The sequence below is a fragment of the Monodon monoceros genome, unplaced genomic scaffold, assembly GCF_005190385.1.
Source record: "Monodon monoceros isolate NGI ecotype Baffin Bay Population unplaced genomic scaffold, NGI_Narwhal_1 Super_Scaffold_9, whole genome shotgun sequence".
NCBI lineage: Eukaryota > Metazoa > Chordata > Mammalia > Artiodactyla > Monodontidae > Monodon > Monodon monoceros.
Window position 1 is genome coordinate 47,349,318 of NW_021703786.1, and position 22,559 is coordinate 47,371,876.

A 22,559-nucleotide genomic window follows, 5' to 3' on the forward strand; every position below is an offset into this window, starting at 1 on the left:
ATGTTAACTAGATAGGTGGGAACAGACATGGATATTAAGTCAGGAGGGATGTTTGCAAGGGGACTAACTGGAAGTTGGGTGAATATTTTCCTGTTTTGACGAATTTTCCCTACCCAGATTCATAACTGTGGATATTTAGATAGTGAGTATTTGAAAAATTAGGACTCCCTGGTTATCATCTTTGGGGCAGGGCTGTTTTGTTGGTGATGAAGGGTAAGGACCCCTGAATCCCTATATTGGAATGATTTTTGGTTGCCTTTGAAATCTTCGTAATTCACCATGACTTCTTTGACATAGTTACTAACGTTCAAGAATCATAGAGATGGAAGACACTCTGGAGATTATAGCCTTCTATCTCTTTTTTTGAGCATAATCAACCTTCCTTCCTCCCTTTCATCTTCTCTCCTTCCCTCCCCACCTTCCTTCCACAATATTTATTGAGATCCCTTATGTGCTAGCCATTGAGGATACAAAAGTGAACAAAAATGGGTATTGTAAAAAGGCCATGGGACTTCCTTGGTGGGACGGTGGTTAAGAATCTGCCTGCCAATGCAGGGCACACGGGTTCGAGCCCTGGTCTGGGAAGATCCCACATGCCACGGAACAACTAAGCCCATGCACCACAACTACTGAGTCTGCACTCTAGAGCCCATGAGCCACAACTACTGAAGCCCGGACGCCTAGAGCCCGTGCTTTGCAACAAGAGAAGCCACCGCAATGAGAAGCCTGCGCACAAGGAAAAGTAGCCCCCGCTCGCCGTAACTAGAGAAAGCCCCTGCACAGTGACGAAGACCCAACGCAGCCAAAAATAAATAAATAAATTTATTTAAAAAAGAAAAAAGGCCATGGATGTTTGTGTTTTCTTTATCATGAGCAAACGTTTATTGGGCCGTTACTATGGACTGCTGGTTTTTTTTCTGCATGCAGTTTAAAAGAATCTCTCGCTATGTAAATCAGAGACCAAGTAAAAGCAAGAAAAGAGGAGAGAAAGGAAGATATCTTTAAGTGAAGACAATAATCTATTAATTTGTTTTAACCATTGATTTTGCTGTTTGGTCTGAGAAATGTTAACAAATTTATCTAAGTTATCTTAAGAAATTCCTCCAATGTACATGCAAATTACAGGGGTAACAAAGAGATCTACATTAATTGTCTCATTTCTAAAAAGATATTTAAGTAAATAATTCAATTTTCTGTCTGAATTACAGAATACCTCCAAACAAAATCTGGGCAAAATATTCAGTTATTTTTTTCTTAACAGCAAAGGCCATTTTGCCCATAACGTGTGGACTTCTTAATATACCAGTAGGTGGCAGTAGTTTGCAGCCCGTGGTTATTAACAGATTAAAACACCTTAAATACACTTTTATTTTTAGACAATAGAAAGCCTCCTAGTCTCCTACAAGAATCATATGGCTTTTGGCTATTCCTACCCTGTGAACTAAAAGTCTACATCGGTGAAAAATGTCCACGAAATACAGTACAGTTAAATTTTAAAGCAAGTACCGCGGTTAGGACTGAGTGCTTTCACTGAGGAGGGCACAGATAATATTTGCACTTTCTCCCTCTGTATCTCTGTCACTTCCTTCACTCCTTACACAAATACTTACTGAGCACCCACCATGTGGGTCACTGGAAATACGGGGGTGAGTAAAGCAGCAATAGTGCAGCCCCCATGGACCTTGTAGTCCCCTGCAGATGGACAGATATGTAAGTTCCACTTTCATATTACAACAAACAATACTAGAAAGGACATTTTTATACATGTTCTTGAGTTTCTCTTGGGCAGTGGTTCTCAAAGTGTGCTCTGAGCCATGAGAGCGAAACTATCTTTTTTTTTTTTTTTTTAAATTTATTTTTGCCTGTGTTGGGTCTTCGTTGCTGCATACGGGCTTTCTCTAGTTGCGGTGAGCGGGGGCTACTCTTCGTTGCAGTGCGTGGGCTTCCCACTGCAGTGGCTTCTCTTGCTGCGAAGCACGGGCTCTAGGTGTACGGGCTTCAGTAGTTGCAGCTCGCAGGCTCTAGAGCACAGGCTCAGTAGTTGTGGCGCACGGGCTTAGGTGCTCTGCGGCATGTGGGATCTTCCTGGGCCAGGGCTCAAACCCGTGTTCCCGGCATTGGCAGGTGGATTCTTAACCACTGCACCACCAGGGAAGCCCAAGAGAGCGAAACTATCTTTATAAATAATATTAAGATGTTATTTGCCCTCACTCATGCTTGCTGTCTCATGAATGTACCATGGAGCCTTCCAGAGGATACATGATGTTGATTTGCAACACACTGACTAAAGAATCAGATATGAGAATCTGGATATTTTTTATTAAACCAGACATTAAAGAGATTCATAAAAAACATAACACAATGCCACTCTTCTCACTAATTTTTTTTTGGTTTGGGAAAATGTAATTATTTTAATTAAATTTTATTTACATTAATATGAAAGAATTGTTATTTTAAATGAATTCATAAGTATCTGAAGTCTTTCTCGCTTTTACTTTCCAATAAGGTAAATATCAATAGGTATCTTCTGCATAAATGGAATCTCTTTGGTGTCCTCAGTCATTTTATTTATTTATTTATTTTGCGCGGGCCTTTCACTGTTGTGGCCTCTCCTGTTGCGGAGCACAGGTTCCGGACACACAGGCCCAGCGGCCATGGCTCACGGGCCCAGCCGCTCCGCGGCATGTGGGATCTTCCCGGACCGGGGCACGAACCCGTGTCCCCTGCATCGGCAGGCGGACTCTCAACCACTGCACCACCAGGGAAGCCCCCTCAGTCATTTTTAAGAGTATGAGGGAGACCTGGTACCAAAAAGTTCAAAAGCCACCGTTCTAGGGTGTGTATTTTGAAGTAGGGTTGCTGGGTCATATAGGATGTCCACAATTTCAATTTTGCTAGATGTTGCCAAATTGCTCTCCAAAGTGGCTAAAGCTGACCTTTTTAAAAAATCTGTATACAGTTGTTGTTTTTGTTTTCAGGCAAATATGAAACTGTAAAGAATTATAGAATTGTTATTGAGCTAGGCTAATGATACAATAGAGATTTGATATATGAAATATTGAATATTTTTTCTAAACAACAGTGAGAGATTCAGGGTAATTTTATGTTTAGTGTACTTAGAGGAAGAAGCTTTTCTTGGCCACTGAGAATAGTGTTGTAGAGTGCCAACATTAAAAGTATCGAAAATTTATTTTTGTTTGGCACTTCATGGGAGGTAGATGTGTACAAGTTATGCAAATAAACCTTTTTTTTTTTTTTTTTTTTACCATCAGGGGAGTTTCAATTTTCTTAAATACTACCTTCTGCAGATTTAGTTAAAACCTAAGCCATATTCCACTGACACTCAACTTGTAAAAAAAATGCTGAGGCATCTAATATTAGAAAAGTAATAATTCAAAAGCTGTTAGCTCATGGGTCATTTTGTGAGAGTTTATTTTAAGCAATTCAGGGTGCTTTTTTGATGTAGAATATTCAAATTGTACAAGCATAGTCGATCTAATACTTTAACTGCCTTAAATTTTGGCAATGAGATGTGGGTAAATATACAAACTGACTTTTACAGTTGAAGGACCAAGATGCAACAATATTAATTGGCTGTTTCTTACAATGGTTTTGCAGGTAGTGATTTGTACACTCCACTCTAGTAAAATGCACTGTGACCACAGTCAACTGCTACCTACCTGTCTATTTATGGTGGAAGGTTTTCAGCAACCAAGAGTTAACCTAGGTGGGATTTCATTCTGCCACACAGCCATGACAGAGCATGGAGAAAGGAGAGCATTGGCAGGAAATAAACAGTGACCAGAGCCTGACAAATCTTGTAACCCAAGAGTTAAGGAGTTTGGGCTTTTTCTGATGATAATGTGTAAAGAAGAGATTTAAGCAGGGGAATGAAGTGGTCAGATGTTCACTTAAGAAAGTCACTGGCTGCCATGTAGAAAGGGGATTGGAGGGTAAGAAGCCAGGGGCAGGAGACCAATTGGGAGGCTGTTGAAGTTCCATTGGCAAATGCTGGCAATGACCTAGGAACATCCAAGGAGAACATGGACTGATCAGAGAGCTACTTGAGAGGCACAATCAACAGAAAGTGGGGAACACTGGAGAGAAGGACTCCAGACATATGCTAGTTTCTGACTTCAACAATGAAGAAGATAGCAGAGCACCAGAAGTTTGGAAGTGGGGATAGGTAATCAGTTCTTTTCAACGTATGTTGACTGTGCGGGGCCTATGGGAGAGGCATCTGGAGATGTCCTGGGGGCGACTTGGTCTTGGAACTGAGGAGAGAGCGCAGCTGGAGCCTGCGACTAGAAGTCTTCATAATAGAGGGGAAACTGAGCCCCTGGGTGTCAGTGAGGTCACTCATGAATGTGTGGAGCGAGATGAGGGTGGGGACAGGGACAGGACCCTGAGAAAGACTGGCATTGAAGAGAGGCTTCAGAGGAGGCAGGCTCACAAATAAGGCGGAGACAGGCCAGTCAGGCAGGAGGAGAACCAGGTGATGGCGGTGGCCAGAAACCAAGAAGGAATTAACATGTATCTGGTATTTACTTTTAACTTTTGGCATAGATGTGGATGGTTTACAGACAATTTACAAGGGGAAAGCATACATGTGAAACCCTTCTATCCTTTAGCCTTTTTTTTTTTCCGTAATTTAAGAAACGAGTCCTCTCTTTGGCTCACGGAATACCAGAGTTCCCTAAGGCCATAGTTAGAGAACCACTGGCCTCAAAGGAGGTATTATAAGACGCTGGAAGTTTCCTTGGAGTCTAGAAAGAGAGAACTGGGGAGGAAGGACACGTCCCCACTGCTCCTGCAGTGGTTGAGGGCGGAAGCTTAAATATGGCAGGAACATACTTTCCATCTCTTGAGGAGGAGCTCAGCCCAAGGGTCACCTTTTCACCATTCATGGTGCTCTCCCTGCAAGCCTGTTAGCTGGATTTCCCAGGGGTCGCTTAGAAGTCAGCATCTTGTGAGTTTGGTTAGAAAGAAGTGTCAAGTCCTCGGGCTCTAGCAGATCAACCTGAAGGGACCGGTGATGTTCAGGGCCTCCAAAGCTGACATGGGCCTTGGCGACCCCTTAGGACACTTGCTTAACAGGACAACAGCCCAGCTCCCCGGGCATGTCATTAGCTGCATATTGTATCAGAGTTTCTGCCTCCCGGCCACTTGGGGACAGGGGTCTGGCAGGGAGGGGCTTGACGCTGTTTGCCTTGAACTCTACACAAGGGAGGAAACAGTAATGAAAACATCGGAGGAGGGTATTTAGCCCCCTGAACTCTCATCTTGAATCTGCCACGTAATCACCCCTTTCTTTCCTGTTCCCCATGATTTTTCCTGGGGAAACCTACTTTCCCTGTAGCTCCCCCAATATACAAAATGAACACCTCTATGGGTAACTTCTGTCCTGTGGTCTGGAAGGTGACTTCTGTTCTTTGTTGATTGTTATGGTGCAGCTGGCAAGCAGTGGAAAAACCCTGGCTGGGAACTTGGGTCTCTGTGGTCAGTTTGGCTGACATCATAGAGAGGCCCTGGGGTTTGGGATTGTGTAGGTGGGGAGGGTCCACAAGAACAAAAACATTCCCCCACCCTTGAAGGACACACAAGGTGTGACGGGTGGCTTGCGCACAAGAGCGCTTAGCTGTAACTACCACCCGTAGCCGCTCAGTGTGGGAGATGGGGCGTGGGGGGGCAAGACATGTGCTTGGTGAGGGCTGTGCTGGGGATAGGAGCCTGGGAGGCTCTGTACAATCAAACGCCAAGTTTTAAGATCACTTAGAACCACACAAACAGGGGAAGAGTGCCGGGAACTGAGTGTCTCCTCACGGGTGGGGACGGCGGAACCCAGTGGTCCCCCGCCTGGAACCTCACTCAGCAGAAGCTCAAGGACTGACTCCTCAGAGCTGAGCATGGGCGTCTTTCCTCTGGCTGCGATTATCTGATCACTGATGCTTCTTCATCTACGATTCAGGAAGTGCTTATCTTACAGAGCTCGTACCATTACCACTGGCTTTCGGACCCGGATACCTACTGAAGTTCGACCATTCTTGACGGTTTAAAATAAGCTGTGTGAACGAACCCTCTTCTGCTTGTCAAAAAGAAGAAGCGGTTGTTTCAAGATGATGGTTTTCCATATGTGCAGGGTTATCAACGTCATCATAGTCATCGTCAGGCTCAATGTAGCTTGGGACGGCCACTGTCTTCTTATTTCTAACTTTAGGTACTGAGGAGTATGCAGCTGGTGGCCGACTTGGGGTTTCCTGTGGGGCTAGAATACACAAAAAGGTATTAAATGCAAAGCTATTGTGTGTTTATATATTTTTGACCAAGTGGCTCTGCATGATTTTCATGGGTTTTGGTGATCCTCCCACTTCTTGGTGGACCAGATCCCCATTTTACAGAGAAAACTAAAGCCCAGACATGACACAGTCTCAGGCTCACCCAAGTGAGTAAGTGGCAAATAGTGGTCAGACATCTTGACTCCCGTGTCTCTTTGCCTGACTGCACTGCAGTAGGAACCATGAAACAAGTTTAGACAAGAAGCTGACCAGAGCTAGTAGCCAAATGAGTAGTGTTGTGTTTATAGATCTAATTCTCATAAGGAAGTGATACAAACCGTATTTCCTTTTGAGCACATCCCTCACAGTGACTTACACTGCTTTCCATAACTATCTATAATTGCTCATGTCCACAATCCCTCTGCTAAGAAGGAGGTGGGCAGTGGTGTTTTCAAAAGGTGGAATTAGTGGAGGATGGGTACATAGCAAATGGACTAAAGTGGTAGGAAAAAGATAGTGAAACAGCTCAGCTCCACCTTTGGTGGGGCCTGGAACTGCCTCACCGCAATCTCATCTTTTCCTAAGAGAACCTGAAAAACAAGCACCATTTCATTTCACACAAAGTTCTGCAGTTAGATCCAAGTTCATCTTCAGGGTCCAGAAGTCACTAGCTGTGTGGCCATGAGTAGGTCGCTTAACTTCTCTGTGCCTCAGTGTCCTCTTCTGTCAGAGGGACATAATAATGTACCTGCCTCATAGAGGTGTTGAGAGGATTAAATGAGATAGTACCTATAAAGTGCCTAGCATGGGACCTGACACACAGTGCCTGATCAATAAATGTTAGCTAATATTATTATTTATCCATTCAGTTAAAACATTTTCATCCATTATCTACTAAGCTCCAGGCACTGTTCTTAGTGGTGGGTAAACAGTGGTGAACAAGACAAGGAAGGCACCTATTTCCTAGAGTTTATATTATAATGGAGGAGATAGATAATGAACAAATGAAGGATAACTAAATAAGCCCATTTAGGATTATTGCCATAAGCCTCATAAGGAGAATTAAAAGGATTTCTTTATATAGGATGGTCAGGAATGGCCTCTCTGAGGTGGTGACATTTGAACTGACACCTGAAAGGTGTGGTAAAGTCAGCTCTGTATACAGCTTAAGGAAGAACACTCCAGTCGAGGGAACCAGGCAGAGTTTTTCTGATAGGATATCTGAGAGGCCCAGTGTTCCTTTATACCCATGCTGCAGGCTGGAATTTGAATATGAACTCACACATTGAATACTGGAAGCATTGGTACTTATTCTGCCCCCTTAAAACTCAGTTCATCTCTTTAAAACAGGTTGCTGCCATCTGCAAATTCCAGTGTTATAGACTGAATGTGTGTGTCCCCACAAAATTCATATGGTGAAGCTCTAACCACCAGTGTGGTTGTATTTAGAGATGGGGCCTCTAAGGAAGTAATTAAGGTTAAATAAGGTCATAAGGGTGTGGCCCTGATCCAATAGTATTAGTGTCCTTATAAGAAGAGACACCAGAGAGCTCTTTCCCCTCCATGTGAGGACACAGGGAGAAGGCAGCCATCTGCAAGCCTGGAAGAGTCCTCACCAGAAACCAGATTGGCTGGCACCTTGATCTTGGACTTCTAGCCTCCAGAACTGTGAGAAAATTACTGTTGTTTAAGCCACATTGTCCATGTTATTGTTTTATGGGCAGCCCAAGCTGACTAAACACCAAGATAAATTTATTATTCTACCCTGAATGAGACTGTTATCAGCAAAATACACTCACAGGCAACTTCTGGAGAAAGCACACCCCTGGGTGGCAGAGGGGGTAATTGAACTGAGAATTGATTGGTAACATTCCTGGAAGAGAGGAAGAAGAGGAGTCAGTGTTTGGTTTGATCACGCCTACTGATTTAAAAGAAGGAAAGTGGATAGAGTTGAACATTCAAATCTTGGTCCCTGAAAACTGGAAGCATTTCCTTCCCTTTCTAGGTCTTGTATCCCATTTGTAACTGGCACTCTAAAGAAACCATTTCCTTTAGCCCAGGGACCAGCTGGATTTGAGGGAAGGGAGTTGAAGTACTATAACTTAGAGCTCATCTTCCTGTGTTCATCTGAGCTGGATTAGAAGGGGGAGGTAAGCACCAGGTGTATTTTGATTTGAAAAACAAATGTACTCCTAACGCTAAATGTACACACACCATGTGACAGCAATACTGGGTATATATCCTGCTGACCACCAAAAGATACGTTATAGAATGTTCATCGCAGCGTTATTCATAACAGCCCCAAACTGCACGCTACCCAAATGCCCATCAGCAGTAGAATGGATAAATTCATCATGGTTCACTCCCACAGTGGAATACTCTATGGCAATAAGAATGAACAATCTAGGGCTTCCCTGGTGGCGCAGTGGTTGAGAGTCCGCCTGCCGATGCAGGGGACACGGGTTCGTGCCCCGGTCCGGGAAGATCCCACATGCCGTGGCACGGCTGGGCCCGTGAGCCATGGCCGCTGAGCTTGCGCGTCCGGAGCCTGTGCTCCGCGACAGGAGAGGCCACAGCAGTGAGAGGCCCGCGTACCGCAAAAAAAAAAAAAAAAAAAAAAAAAGGAACAATCTACGACTACACACAATGAATCTCACAAAAAAAGGCTGAGCAGAAGAAGCTAAACACCAATAACACATACTGTCTAATTCCATGTATATGAAGCATAAAAAACAAGGAAAAACGAGCCTATACTATTTCAGGTAGTGGTTATCCTTGGGGTTTAATGGCTGAAAGGGAATATATGGGGCTGAGGAGCTGGTAATTTTGTTTCTTGATCTGGGTGTCACCTACCGGCTCTGTTCAGTTTGTGGAAATTCATTGAGTTGTACCCTTACCATGTGTACTTTTCTGTTTATATTATACTTCAGTAAGAAGTTTTAGTAAAAAGATAGATTCCAAGAAAGCTTCCTTACCCAGACCCCCCATCCCCTCTGTGTACTCTGATTTCCAAACTGGTACTAGATTCTTCTGAGCTGAGTTTTGGCCTCCTGTATGTGCTTAAGTCCCCTGGAATGCAGAAGCGTTGCTGGGGTGAGTGGAGAAGGGGACATGTGGCTAGAGCGCCATCAGTGACCTCACTCCACCCCTCCGTGGCTCTTCCCGGGAGAGGAGGGACATTTACCTGACTTGGGGAGAAATCTAGCTTCTCCCACTTTCTCCTCTAGAGCCGGCCTGACTGCCTAAAGTATATATTCTGCTTGAGTCTTTGCCATTCAGAGAAAGGGCCCTGCCCTGTAGGGGAGACCTGAGGCTGTCCAGGGCTGCCTATGTACCATGCAGGAAAGTTTGCCTGGTTTTGAATTAGGAAGCAAACTTGGCCATGGAGAAGAGCCACATTCTGCAATGTCAGTTTTATCCTCAATAAAGGCAATACTTTTGTTACCTAACTGCAGGATACATTTGTCTGTCTCCTCAAGGGGATCAGAATTGGAGGGGAAGAGATCTATTATTTGCTGAATCCCTTGAGCCCCAACGAAAGTCACTTTAGAATGACTTTATATTTTTGTTTTTTAATTTATTTGTATTTTTAAGAAACATTATTTATTTATTTTAATTTTTACTTAAAAATTTTTTTGGCCACACCATGTGGCTTGCAGGATCTTAGTTCCCTGACCAGAGATTGAATCCAGGCCCTCGGCAGTGAAAGCGCAGAGTCCCAACCACTGGACCGCCATCGAATTCCCTGTGCCTACGTTTTAAAGAAAGGACTGGCCCTTGACCAGCTTCTGGGAGATAATTCTAAACCCTCGGAATATCCTGCCTGTTAAGAGTGTCTTTGTATTAAGGGGCCTTGGGCTAGCCAGATAGTTTATGCTAACAATGTGACTGATGGTGAATGCCTGCTGTGTTTGCCAGGGGCCCTGTGTCTTTCTGTATCAGTTTGGCCTCAGGAGACTGAATTAGCTAAAGTAGGTCATGCAGGCGCTCCTTGCCTTTGTGACTTGCCCTGATTAAAAACCCTAGAAACCAAGGCTTGGGTGAGCTTCTCTGGTTGGCAATGCTTCACACATGCTGTCGCACATCAGTGTTGGGAGAATTAAGTGCAGTCTGTGTGATTCCCCTGGAAGAGGACAACTGCCCTGGACTCCACCTTATGTGCCTTTTCCTTTGCTGAGTTTAATCAGTATCCTTTCGCTGTGATAACCTATAACCTTTTCTGGGTCCTGTGAGTCCTTCTAGCAAATAATCCAGCCTAAAGTTGGTCTTGGGGACCCCTCCCCGACAGAGATAGCAATCACAAAGCCTCAAAGATATCGGAAAATACAAAAGTAACGCGAATGGCATATTTTTATTCAGCACAATAGCTTTTAGAAGACTCTACTTGTAATCCAGCTAAAGAAAAGAAGGGTAAACCTAACCATGAGCGGTGGGCCCAGAACACAGCGCCCAACCTGTGACCTCTATCAAACTAGACGAGACTTGGGAGGACTTGGAGAGCAGAGAGAGCCAGGTGGTGCCCTGCACCCCCAAAGCACTGAGGTCTCTCCCCTTACAGTGGGGAGAGTTGGCAGACACGATATTTCCCTGGAATTTAAGGCACACGTTCTTAGCACGGGCGCAAGAATGGAAGTGAACAGGTGGTTCTTGAAATTAAAAAGAAGAAGTGTTCCCCCCCACTTACTCATACATCGTTTCTTCATCTCTCTGCTTTTGTTTCAAGGGCTTGGCAATTTCGCATTTCTTGCCTAAGGAAACAAATAAGCATATTCATTTAGGAAGAATTATCAAAAGTTGTGATTTTTAGAGTTTAGAAGAGATCAGAGACCCGGCAGGTTCAGGACATGTGGGAGAAGAACCATCCAGAGCAAACAGACTTAGGGACACAGAGCTCATATGTGATAGAGCCAGAATTTTTTTTTATAGATGTAGTTACATTTTGTTTTATTTTATTTTATTTTGGCTGCGCTGGGTCTTTGTTGCTGCATGCGGGCTTTCTCTAGTTGCGACAAGGGGGAGCTACTCTTTGTTGTAGTGCGTGGGCTTCTCTTCGTGGTGGCTTCTCTTTTGGCGGAGCACAGGCTCTAGGCGCGCAGGCTTCAGTAGTTGCAGCATGTGGGCTCAGTAGTTGTGGCTCGTGGGCTTAGTTGCCCACAGCATGTGGGATCTTCCCGGAACAGGGATCAAACCCGTGTCCCCTGCAATGGCAGGTGGATTCTTAACCACTGGACCACCAGGGAAGTCCTAGAGCCAGAATTTTACCCAGGCCATCTGACCACAGAGTCTAGGCACTATCCATTGTAGGCTGTGCCTGTTTCCTCATTGCCTAGTACTATAGCTACCTAGCACATAGCTGGCATTCAGAAATACTAGTCGAGTGAATAGCCAAAAGTATGGTTGGGAGGAAATGAGATAAAGAATGGGAAAAGCAGTTTGTAAACTGTGATATGCTGGACATGTAAGTTATTATTAATTATAACCTGCTTGTTAATAGGAGTGGGTCAAGTTAAAAGAGAATAGGTAAAGATTTTGTTCAGGATCATATTTTTGTCCATATCTAAAAATGAAATGTTTAAAAAATGTATAGAGAACAATAGGGGCTAGAATACACTTTTTGTATTAAAAAAGACTAATTACCATCAAGGGGTGGAGGGGAAAGGACATTGAACAGGCAGCCCAGTGAACCTGCGTTCTGGTTCCAACTCTGCTACCAATTCCTAGGAGACCTCAACCAAGGATCTGCCTGTCTCTGAGCCTTAATTTTCTTATCTCTAAAAAGAGATTGAGAAGAATGACAAAAAGTTTTCACTTCTTGAACAGCCCTGACCTTTCAGCACTGGTTCCGCAGGATTCTGAGGCTGTGCCCAGATGCAATGGGAGGACAGTGCCTTGATCATGGAGGGGTGCCTGCCCAGGTTGCCCCAGGGCGAGATGGCTGTACCTCTCAGTGTATTTACCATCCCCAGGTATACTCCAGGCCTAGGTCATTATGTAAAGGGATAGGATCTCAAGAAAACACACCATTGAATCAAGGGTTTCATGTTTCTGGAGATGAATGGTAAAGTAGAAACCCACTTGTAGATCATCTAAAGTTACATTTATCCTCCAATAAGCTGCTTATTTATGTCCAAGAATGCTAAGAACCTCTATCCGAGGCAGATGTAATACCAGAAAATTCAGAGTATGGTCTTAGAGTAGGCAATCATAGTGGTCAAACATGTTGATCATGGAATGAATCCATTTTTCATGCCTCAAGACATTTTTTTAGACCACTTTATTGGGGAATGATTGCCATACAAAAAGCTGTACGTATTTCATGTATGCAACATGTATACAACTTGACGTGTTTGGAATCAAGACAGTTTTTGACATTCCATGGACTTGTACTCCCTTTCAAGTCCCAGAGGTAGGATGCTGTGATTGGCAGCCACACTGAAGAGAGATAGCATTAGTGCACAGTGTGCCCTGAAACAGATTCTGCTTTCCCCCAAACCGATGGAGCTGGAAGAGTTCTTGGAGATTAGGTAACCTCCCTCCCTTCACTATGCAGAGGGGGAAACTGAGGCCCAGAGACACAAATTAGTGGCAGGGCTAGGACTCAAACCCAGAATGCATGATGCTAAATCCAGAGTTCAGCCTATACAGGCCCAGAACTAATCTTTTGCCCTGAAGAAGTCCTAATACGCTGATAACCACCTCTCCCCTCCCCTACCTCCACCTGCCCAAATGAGATGGTCATTACCTTGTCTAAACAGACACCTACAGACACAGAACAGGAAGATGCTCAGGCCCACGCAGACAAAGATGATGGCCACAGCCAAGATGATCCAGAAATTGTTCCTCCACCAATCCATTGCCATGGGATCCTGAGAAGAATGGAGAGAGAGGAATGAGGCATGAGTGAAAGGCTTCCTGGGGTGGTGGGGGCAGTTATCTCCCATGTTGTGCAGCTGCATCTGCTTAGGGGCCAGGCAGGCACTGGTTCACAGTCAAACCCTGCGGATTAGCAGCTGGGAGACCTCAGGCAAGTGACTTAACCTTCTCCAAGCCTCAGTGTCCTCATCTGAAACATGGGAGTGATATTGTCTACTACCTTGCAGGGAATTTACGAAGATTAGAGGTAAGACATGTACTTATTAGTTACTCTAGAAACTGCAGACATATTCACTGTTCTTTCTTATACTGTTAAACATGCAGCAGGAAGGGAAATGCCATTTAAAGCAATAGCTCTCTGCAGCTGTTTTTATATTGAAGGGGCAACATAGACTTAATTCATAAAAGGGGAGATAGAATTTTGAGAGCTTTTTTGTTTTTTGAGGTGGGGGTTAGAAAAATAACCTTGATGGGTCTCTTTGAGTGAGGCACGGTCAGAGGGAGAAGGTAAAGATGCAAAGCAAACTGAATTAGTAACAGGAACTTGGGGGCTAAAGCCTGACTGACTAGAGAGGAGGAGAGTCTGGGAAGAGGATCAGAGCAGAGGGAGAGGTCACGAAGAGAGTAGGTCTTAAATGTTCTCCCCACAAGAAAGAAAGAGTAGTTGTGTGATGTGATGGAGGTGTTGGCTATAACACTATGGGGGTAATCATTATACAATATGTAAGTGTATCAAATCAACAGGTAGTACGCCTTCAAGTTATGCAATGTTATGTGTCAGTTGGAGGTGTTAGCTAATACTATGGGGGTAATCATTATACAGCATGTAAGTGTATCAAATCAACAGGTAGTACACCTTTAAGTTATGCAATGTTATGTGTCAATTACATCTCAATAAAGCTAGGAAAAAAAAAAAGAAGAGAGCAGAAAGTTGGAGCATCAGTAGAAAGTCCCCTTGGTGGAAAATGACCCATGCGTTTGTCGGAAAGTTACATCTAATATTCAGTCTTCAATTGTTGCCTGTAAAATGCTGTGCTGTGATTGTCTTTTCCCATCAAATCTTCAATAAAATTGGACAACAGAAGCTTGTATGAACAGAACCTGGGGAGAAATGACATGTGTGCAGTGGTTTTTCAAGCCACGGGTGACACACGGGCAAGTAGAACAGCAGCTGCCAGGCTCCAAGTGACGGTGGGGAGCAGGCTGCAGGATAGACTCCCAGGAGTGACCTCCAGGAATTCAGGGAGATCTGGGGGCGGGGCTGGGCTCTGCTCATCTGTGGAGTGGACACTTTGTTAGTTCATGTGGATGTTAAAATAAAAATGATTCTTGGGGCTTCCCTGGTGGTGCAGTGGTTAAGAATCCGCCTGCCAATGCAGGGGACATGGGTTCGAGCCCTGGTCCGGGAAGATCCCGCGTGCCGCGGAACAACTAAGCTCGTGTGCCACAACTACTGAGCTTGCGCTCTAGGGACCGCGAGCCACAACTACTGAGCCCACGAGCCACAACTACTGAAGCCCGGGCACCTAGAGCCCGTGCTCCGCAACAGGAGAAGCCACTGCAATGAGAAACCCGCGCACCGCAACAAAGAGCAGCCCCCACTCGCCGCAACTAGAGAAAGCCCGTGCATAGCAACGAAGACCCAACACAGACAAAAAAAAAAAAAAAAGATTCTTGAGGCCTGGGAGATATCCAGACATGTCCTGGTTAAATGAGTATCACCTTCCTGTGTCACCATTTAGCCAATGGAAACTCACCCATGCATGTTCATGTACTGCCATTTCTGATTCATGCTTTTGAGCTATTATTAACAACATCAGTGGGGATCCAGGCAGGGGGCCAAGGAACAGGGGCCAAATTAGGCTGCTGCTAAAGCCATTATTACTACAAAGACCTAATGACTTGGCTTACTATTTAAACATGTGTTTGTATTCCTGGCATAGTGTTTTCATTTATTAAGTTGTTATATAACGATTTGGATTTTTAGTTGCAAACATCATTTCTTTTGTGAAGGTTTGGCTTGATCAATATAATGTTCTTTGGCTATTCAGAAAGTTATATGTGGCAAACCAATCACGTGTAACTAGTACTCTTCTATAAACATGATTCTGCAGCTTACTTTTTTGTTCAACATTATGTTTTTGTCATTTATTGATGTTGGTAGACGTGCTGGGGATTCACTCTTAAGGGACTGAAGTGTCATCTACTGGGGGTGTCACCCCCACAAAGCATGCACTCAGCAGATGTTTTCTTGTAGATCACCTTCTCAGGGTGCACAAAAGAAAGGAAGAGAGGAAGAAGACCAAAGGGAAAAAGGGAGACCGTGGAGAATGGAACCTTGGCTCTCAGCACGGGCCTGTGAAATTTGGTTGTGCAGAGCCCAGCGTGGTCAAAGGGCACTGGACTTAAGAAGATGCCACATATCAGAAGGCAGCCTCTTTGTTCTTCAAACCTAAATTGGAATCTCACCTTCTTTAGCTCTAGGGAACCAGTTAGATAAATAGATACATAGAGGGCTTCCCTGGTGGCACAGTGGGTGAGAGTCTGCCTGCCGATGCAGGGGACACAGGTTCGTGCCCCGGTCCGGGAAGATCCCACGTGCCGCGGAGCGCCTGGGCCCGTGAGCCATGGCTGCTGGGCCTGCGCGTCCGGAGCCTGTGCTCTGCAACGGGAGAGGCCACAGCAGTGAGAGGCCCGCGTACCACAAAAAAAAAAAAAAAAAAGATACATAGATACATGGAATGATGGATAGATGGATGGATGGATGGATGGATAGATAGACAGATGGACAGAAATTTCTTCCCTCCATTTTCTCCTTATCTTATTTATTTATTTTTATTGAACTATAGTTGATTTATAATACTGTGTTAGTTTCAGGTATACAGCAAAGTGATTCAGTTATATATATATACATACATTCTTTTTCATATTCTTTTCCATTATAGGCTATTAGAAGATGTTGAATATAGTTCCCTGTGCTATACAGTAAATCCTTGTTGTTTATCTACTTTATATATAGTAGTATGTATCTGTTAATCCCATACTTCTAATTTATCCCTCTCCTCCTTCCCCTTTGGTAGCCATAAGTTTGTTTTCTATGTCTGTGAGTTTGTTTTTGTTTTGTAAATAAGTTCATTTGTATTATTTTTTTAGATTCCGCATATAAGTGATATCATATAATATTTGTCTTTCTCTGTATGACTTCCTTCACTCAGTATGATAATCTCTAGGTCCATTCATGTTGCTGCAAATGGTGATATTTCATTCATTTTTATGGCTGAGTAATATTCCATTGTGTATATATATCACATCATCTTTATCCATTCATCTGTTGATGGACACTCATTCTCTTTTCTCTTATTTAAATGTCTCCTCGTTCTTCGTCTAATTTTCCCCTCATATTTTCTATCTCTTCGTCTTTTTCTTATACTCCCTCATATTTTCTATCTCTTCGTCTTTTTCTTTTACTCTTGAAGGATTTCTCCAACAAGAAACATAAACATACTCTTTAGAGCTATAGAAACCAGACATAGAGTTAAAAGCTGTGCACCTGAAGAGTATGACTGGACGGGAGGAGGGAAGTGGGAGACCAGGCAGCTGTGACTTTTCACTATAAACCCTCTGAATTCCTTGATTTTTTTAACTTTTGCATTTACTTTGATAACATTGAAAAAAGGGCCAGTTAACCATATAGCGTAGCTTCCCATTGTTCAGATTTCAAGTTCAAAGAAATTTTATTCTCATCAGATTCTTGGGGAAGAAAGAGGAGGTAGGATGATGTCAAAAAGTGAAGCAATGGGTCACTTTTCAGAACTATGCAGAATGGTAAGCATTCTGCAGTTTTTTTCTTACAAATCGAATGGATTTGAATTGCCATCAGGTGTTTCGCAAGTGTTCGGTGCGCCAAGCATTCTGCAAGAGCTTTCTCATTGCTCACCTCATTTCATCCTCACCACCATAGCCTTTTCTAGACAGGGGCCTGAGACAGAGGTGAAATGACCTGCCCCAGGTAGGAGGGAGGGCAGAACGCTTTCTCTCTGTGTCACAGGGCCTTCCTCTGTTGATGTTAGTCATGATGCCTCCAAATCATCAAGGAAAGGCCAAATGGTGGTCAAGATACCTTACTTTGAAAAAAGCACTGATGTGGTAGTGATATGGTGGGGTGAGGGCCCAAGGGATTCCCTAGAATGAATGATCAGGGCCCACAGCTGAGAATGAAAGTCCCAAGTTCCCCACAATCTACGATCAGAGAAATAGCACTCTTCCCCATGGACTGCTGACAGAGGCCTTTTCAACAGAACCAAGAAGAGCTTGTCTTCTTGGAAGAATGCAGCTGAGAGAGGGGGCCCACGAGAACCACATCCTGTTCCCAGTTAGATGTTCTCTGGACTACCAGGCTAGTTTAATAGCCAGGGTGTCCCCAGAGAGGGGACAAGAGCTCTGGGGAGAGATGGCAGGGAGTACAGCCAGTGGGGAGTGTGTCACAGCTGCATGGTCAAGTTCAGGTCCTGTAAAGGTATGGAAGCTGAATCCCACCTGTGTTGCCAGGCCTGGAGTAGATAAGGTTGTGGGGTGCAGAGCTCCTGAGAGCTACTGAAGCATGGGGCAAAGAGGTGTTTGCGTGAGAGGATGCTGGCAGCCAGCCCAAAGATTCAGCTGAGTCTCTCAAGGGACCACAAGGGACCTCTCAAGGGCCAGTGGTTGAGTCTCCACCCAACACCACAAACTTGATCGGCAGCAATGGTCCAGTGAGGGGAGACTTCCTGGGGAAAACTGTCTATCCCCGTCTTTCCTCCTCAATCTCATACCAGGGAAGTAGATGCGGGGAAGCTAAGGAGCTGAGACAGCCCTCACTCCTCTCTCTACTCCCCTCCTTGGGCAAAGGGGGGAGCTTTGAGTCAAAGATAAGAGGGAAGTTTTCATTTTTATTTATTTGGCTGCACTGGGTCCTAGCTATGGCACGTGGGCACTTAGCTGCAGCATGTGGGATCTAGTTCCCTGACCAGGGATCGAACCTGGGCCCCCTGCATTGGGAGCGTGGAGTCTTAACTGCTGGACCATTGGGAAGTCCCAAGACGGAAGATTTTAAATGAGCATGACTAAATTTTTAAATGAGTCTGCTTAGTAATCAAAAGTAACTTAAAAGTTTTGGAATTGGACTGAAACGTCACTGGGGGAGGCGGGATCCCAGGCAGCAGTGGTCATTAGAAACAAAATGTATTTGTTTGCTATGGCTGCTCTAACAAATTACCACAGATGCAGTGGCTTAAAACAACAGGAAAGTATTATCTTATAGCTCTGGAGGACAGAAGGCCAGCATGATGCCACTGGGCTAAAATTAAACTATGGGCAGGGTTGGGTCCCTCCTGGAGGCTCCACTAGAGAAGCCGTTTCCTTGCTCGTTTCAGCTTCTGGAGGCCACTTGTGTTTCTTGGCTAGTGGCCTCTGCCTCCATATTCAAAGCCAGCAATGTTGCATCTCTCTAACAGTTCTCCCCTGGCCACATGTGACCTCCCCTTGCCTCCTTCTCCCACTTACAAGAACTCTTGTGATTACATTAGGCTCACCTGGATAATCCAGGATCATCACCCCATCTCCAGGTCAGCTGATTAGCAACCTCAATTGCACTTACAACCTTAGTTCCCCTTTGCCATGTAAACATGTGACATTTTCACAGGTTGCAGGAATTGGGATGTGGACATCTTGGGGTGAGTGGGGCACCACACGAACCACTTCATCCTCATATGGCAATAAGATTCTAGTTAAAGTTGTTCCATGGGTTTATACATTTTAAAATTTCATTTTTTTTGCCTTCTACTGATGTGTCCAGAAGGAAAAAAGGTCAGTGATAATTCTGCCATCTTTGACCAGAAGTCCACCACAGAGCGCCCGTTGTTGCTGACCCAGTGAAGAAGCAGTGGAGACCTGCCACAAGGCTAGGGACAGACAGGGGTCTCTTATGAAAAGAAACATTTATCAGCTTGGTGTCAGCCTGGCAGAGTAAAAAGAGCACAAACTTTGGCATCAGACAGAGCTGAGCTACAATCTTAGATTAGTCAATCTAGACTTAGACTAGTCTAGTTAACTAGACTAGTTAAATCGAGTCTTAGACTAGCTGTGTTGCCTTTAGCAAATTGCTTAATCTCTCTGAATTCTCTCTTTTTATCTGTAAAATGGGGGTAATAAGAACACCCCCAGCTCTTGCCCTGGGGTCTGACACACCAAGGCCCTTGACAGCTAATAACTAAAAGCAGCTCCCATAGTTCTCTTACTCTTCCTTCTTCCATTTATGGCGCCCACCAGATGCTCCCCAAGTTGACAAGACTGAGGTCAGGCCCTGCAGCTCCCTGACCTCCTCCCGGCAGCCAGGACACCTCACCTGTACTGTGGACTCAGGTCCTCACCCTCGCATGGCCTGGGACCTGCTGACCTATGGTTCAGGGCTGGACCAGCTCTGGCCACGCTCCCCCCTCAAAAAAAGTCTGAGGTCATATGAAGTTTCTCAAGGCCGGACTTGGACTCAGAGATAAGGCAGGGCCCTGTGAGCCAGAGTGGGGGCCCATGGTACAATATAGACCAGAAGAGGGTAGGATCCAGTGTGGCCCCAGAGCTGGGGCAAGAACTTGAGGAACATTGGAAGTTCCCAACCTGTGGCCTGGCCATTGGGATTTTGTTTGTTTGTTTTAGTAAAGTTCTCCAGATGATTCTAATGGGAGGCCAATGTTGAGAACCAGTGACATACATGTTATCATTTAATCCTTATTATAACCTGGTGTTGCGGGGTGTTCTTATCACCCCCATTTTACCATAACAGAACTGAAAGCAGAGCCCTCGGTCAAGAAATTCCAATATTGGCAAGACCTCAGCTTTTAGCTGTGACTTATTCCAAATCATAAGAACCTCAATATGAAAATGCATTTTAGAAAAGTAACGCACATTATGTGCTACTTTACCATGAGTTCAACCACTCTATAAGGCAGGTCATAATTATAATCCCATTTTACAGATAAGAGAATAGAAACTTAGAAGAGCTCGATTAACTTGCCTAAGGTTGCAGATCTAGTAAGTGGAAAACTCAGAAGCCAAACCCAGGGCCCTAAGTTGTGACCACCAAGCCAGACCTTTGGGAAATGTATTAAAATGCAGATACCAGAGTCCTATGTCCCTACTCTATCTACTCCCAGTTCTGATTTGTAGGTCTGTTGTGGGACTCGGGAATCAGCATTGTTAACAAACACTCCAATTGGTTCTCAGACCTCGGGGAGGAACACAGCATCCAGCCAGCCTGCAGAGCCCCCAGCTGGGGCAGGTGAGGAAGCTGGAGGCTTGTTCCCTGCAACATTCATAGGCAGTAGCAACAGCAGTCGAGTAGAATGAAAGCACTGAAGAAGACTCCTTGGGCTTCCCTGGTGGTGCAGTGGTTAAGAATCTGCCTGCCAATGCAGGGGACACGGGTTCGACCCCTGGTCTGGGAAGATCCCACATGCCGCGGAGCAACTAAGCCCCTGCACCACAACTACTGAGCCTGAGCTCTATAGCCCGCGAGCCACAACTACTGAGGCTGCATGCCACAACTACTGAAGCCCACGCGCCTAAAGCCCATGCTCCGCAACAAGAGAAGCCACCACAATGAGAAGCCCGTGCACCAAAACAAAGAGTAGCCCCCGCTCGCCGCAACCAGAGGAGAGCCCGCAGGTAGCAATGAAGACCCAACGCAGCCAAAAATTAAATAAATTAATTAAAAAAAAAAAAGACTCCTTGAACCCAAAGACCTCCCCTGTTTGCTTGTCACAGTGATGATGGAATTCCATCATTAAGTCACTCTCTTCAGAGCAAAGTTCCACACTACCTCCTCTCCCCACTTCCCATTTGCCTGGGTGTGCCAGACACCGAGGAAGAGGAACTGATTTTTGCTAGGGTATGAATGACTTCAGTGGAGCCTCAGGATTTCCCCAGGGCGCTGGCAGGAGCAGGGGCATCCTAGAATCCTATCCAGAGTCCTTAGAGGATAGTCATAACCGAATATGACATAGGAATGAAGTTCCTGCCGGACTAACAAGACCCAGGAAGACCCTGTTGTCTGGCCATAGTCCTCCCTGCTTGTCGGGCCCCTCCCTGCTTCACAGATGCTCCCCACTCCAGAGCTAGTGTCCTGCACTCTCTCCCCCGCTTTCTCCTCAATCATCCTGTCCTCATGACAGACTCTGCATCTCATTCCCTCCTCTGATAACAGCTTAAAGGGAGCTCTGGTCAGCCTGATGAAAGCCCAGAAGGCAAGGGAAGCCTGAATTTCAAGAAGGGAGGAAAGTGAGCTTGTTTGTTTAAAATGCAGAGAGTCAGTGTTTATATACTATGAAGGTGTCAGGAAAGAGAACAAAATGAGATACAGGGATTGAAGAGAGAGCAGGAGCTACCTTCAGGGGCCCAGATGGAAGAATCCACTTTTAAAAGGGAGCAAGGAAAAAAAAAAAAAAAAAAAAAAAGGGAGCAAGGGTGGAGAGAGGGCTGTGCTGCTCAGGGGAACCAGACTGGGTTGGGGGTCAGGAAGCTGAAAGCTCATACCCAAAAGCTCCCATTCTCTCTGAATAAGGAAGAGTCAACAGGCGGGGTGCCGGGTTGGGGGAGGGGCAGACATCCCTGCCTCCCGGCAATATGTTATGATCAATATGCTAAATGCATTTTTCCTCCATCTGAGCCTGCCTACTCTTACTGTAACAGCTGTCTGTTGGCTTATTTGATGTTCATTGTCTGTCTCCCACACTGGCCTGTGAGCTCCAGGAGAGCAAGGGCCTGGCTGCTTCCTTTTCCACTCTTTCTAGTGCCTAGAACATCACCTGGAGCGCAGTAGGCGCGCCATACGTACCTGAGAGAAGGAGTTCAGCCTCTCTTTTATACGACTGAATGACTGATGCCCCGGCCTCTTCCCCTCTTTCCTCCACCGTTGGCAGACTTCCCCTCTAATGATGCAGAGCAGTAGGCGGTTTGGATCCAGGGTCTGAAATTCGAGTACTGGGCATCCTGATTCTAAAGCACCTCACCTGGACACGCGACCTTGGGCAGGCTCCCTGCTCTCCTCCTGCCTTTGGCCGTGGGCGTCAAGCAGCTGGCTGGGAAGCAGAGGCCAGGCAGACGTTGCAGGGTGGAGTGACAGCTTCCTTCTTCTCTCTGCTTGTCCTCCAGTAGCCTAAGGCACTCGATTCTGGGTAGTGTCAGGGTAGGAGAGCAGGCTAAAAGCAAACCACCCCCCCAGCTCTGACTCTCACTTCCCCAAAAGGCATTTCCGGGGACTCAGTGACAGAAATCACATTCACTGTCCATCACAGGGAATTCTGGAGACTTTGGGTTTATTCAGGAATCTGCTTTTTTTTTTTTTTCCTTTAACCAGGTTCCTCTAAGATGTAGAATTTACAG

General features: G+C 45.2%; 1 protein-coding gene across 3 annotated transcripts; it reads right to left on the reverse strand.

The window, feature by feature from the left end:
• Positions 1-2,776: 2,776 nt before the first annotated feature.
• On the reverse strand, positions 2,777-22,559 carry SCIMP (SLP adaptor and CSK interacting membrane protein). 3 transcript variants are annotated; one of them, XM_029213279.1, is made up of 5 exons: positions 22,187-22,559; positions 13,018-13,141; positions 10,960-11,023; positions 8,075-8,148; positions 2,777-6,265 (listed from the first exon to the last, which is right to left on the reverse strand). In XM_029213279.1, exons 2-5 carry the CDS (start codon positions 13,133-13,135, stop codon positions 6,090-6,092), a joined length of 432 nt encoding a protein of 143 aa, XP_029069112.1. In that variant the 5' UTR covers positions 13,136-13,141; positions 22,187-22,559; the 3' UTR covers positions 2,777-6,089. The 3 variants fall into 3 exon arrangements, with proteins under 3 accessions (XP_029069112.1, XP_029069110.1, XP_029069109.1); XM_029213277.1 differs by having other exon boundaries at positions 22,012-22,559; XM_029213276.1 differs by lacking the exon at positions 22,187-22,559 and having other exon boundaries at positions 13,018-13,825.

What these genes read in the sequence shown, in the direction of transcription:
- SCIMP (XM_029213276.1), bottom strand. Translation starts at nt 13,231, where the DNA reads ATGCAGCTGCACAACATGGGAGATAACTGCCCCCACCACCCCAGGAAG. An exon ending in TAGGTGTCTGTTTAGACAAG is followed by an intron (nt 11,024 to 13,017) that starts GTAATGACCATC and finishes TTGTTTCCTTAG; the next exon opens with GCAAGAAATGCGAAATTGCC. An exon ending in GATGAAGAAACGATGTATGA is followed by an intron (nt 8,149 to 10,959) that starts GTAAGTGGGGGG and finishes CCTCTCTTCCAG; the next exon opens with GAATGTTACCAATCAATTCT.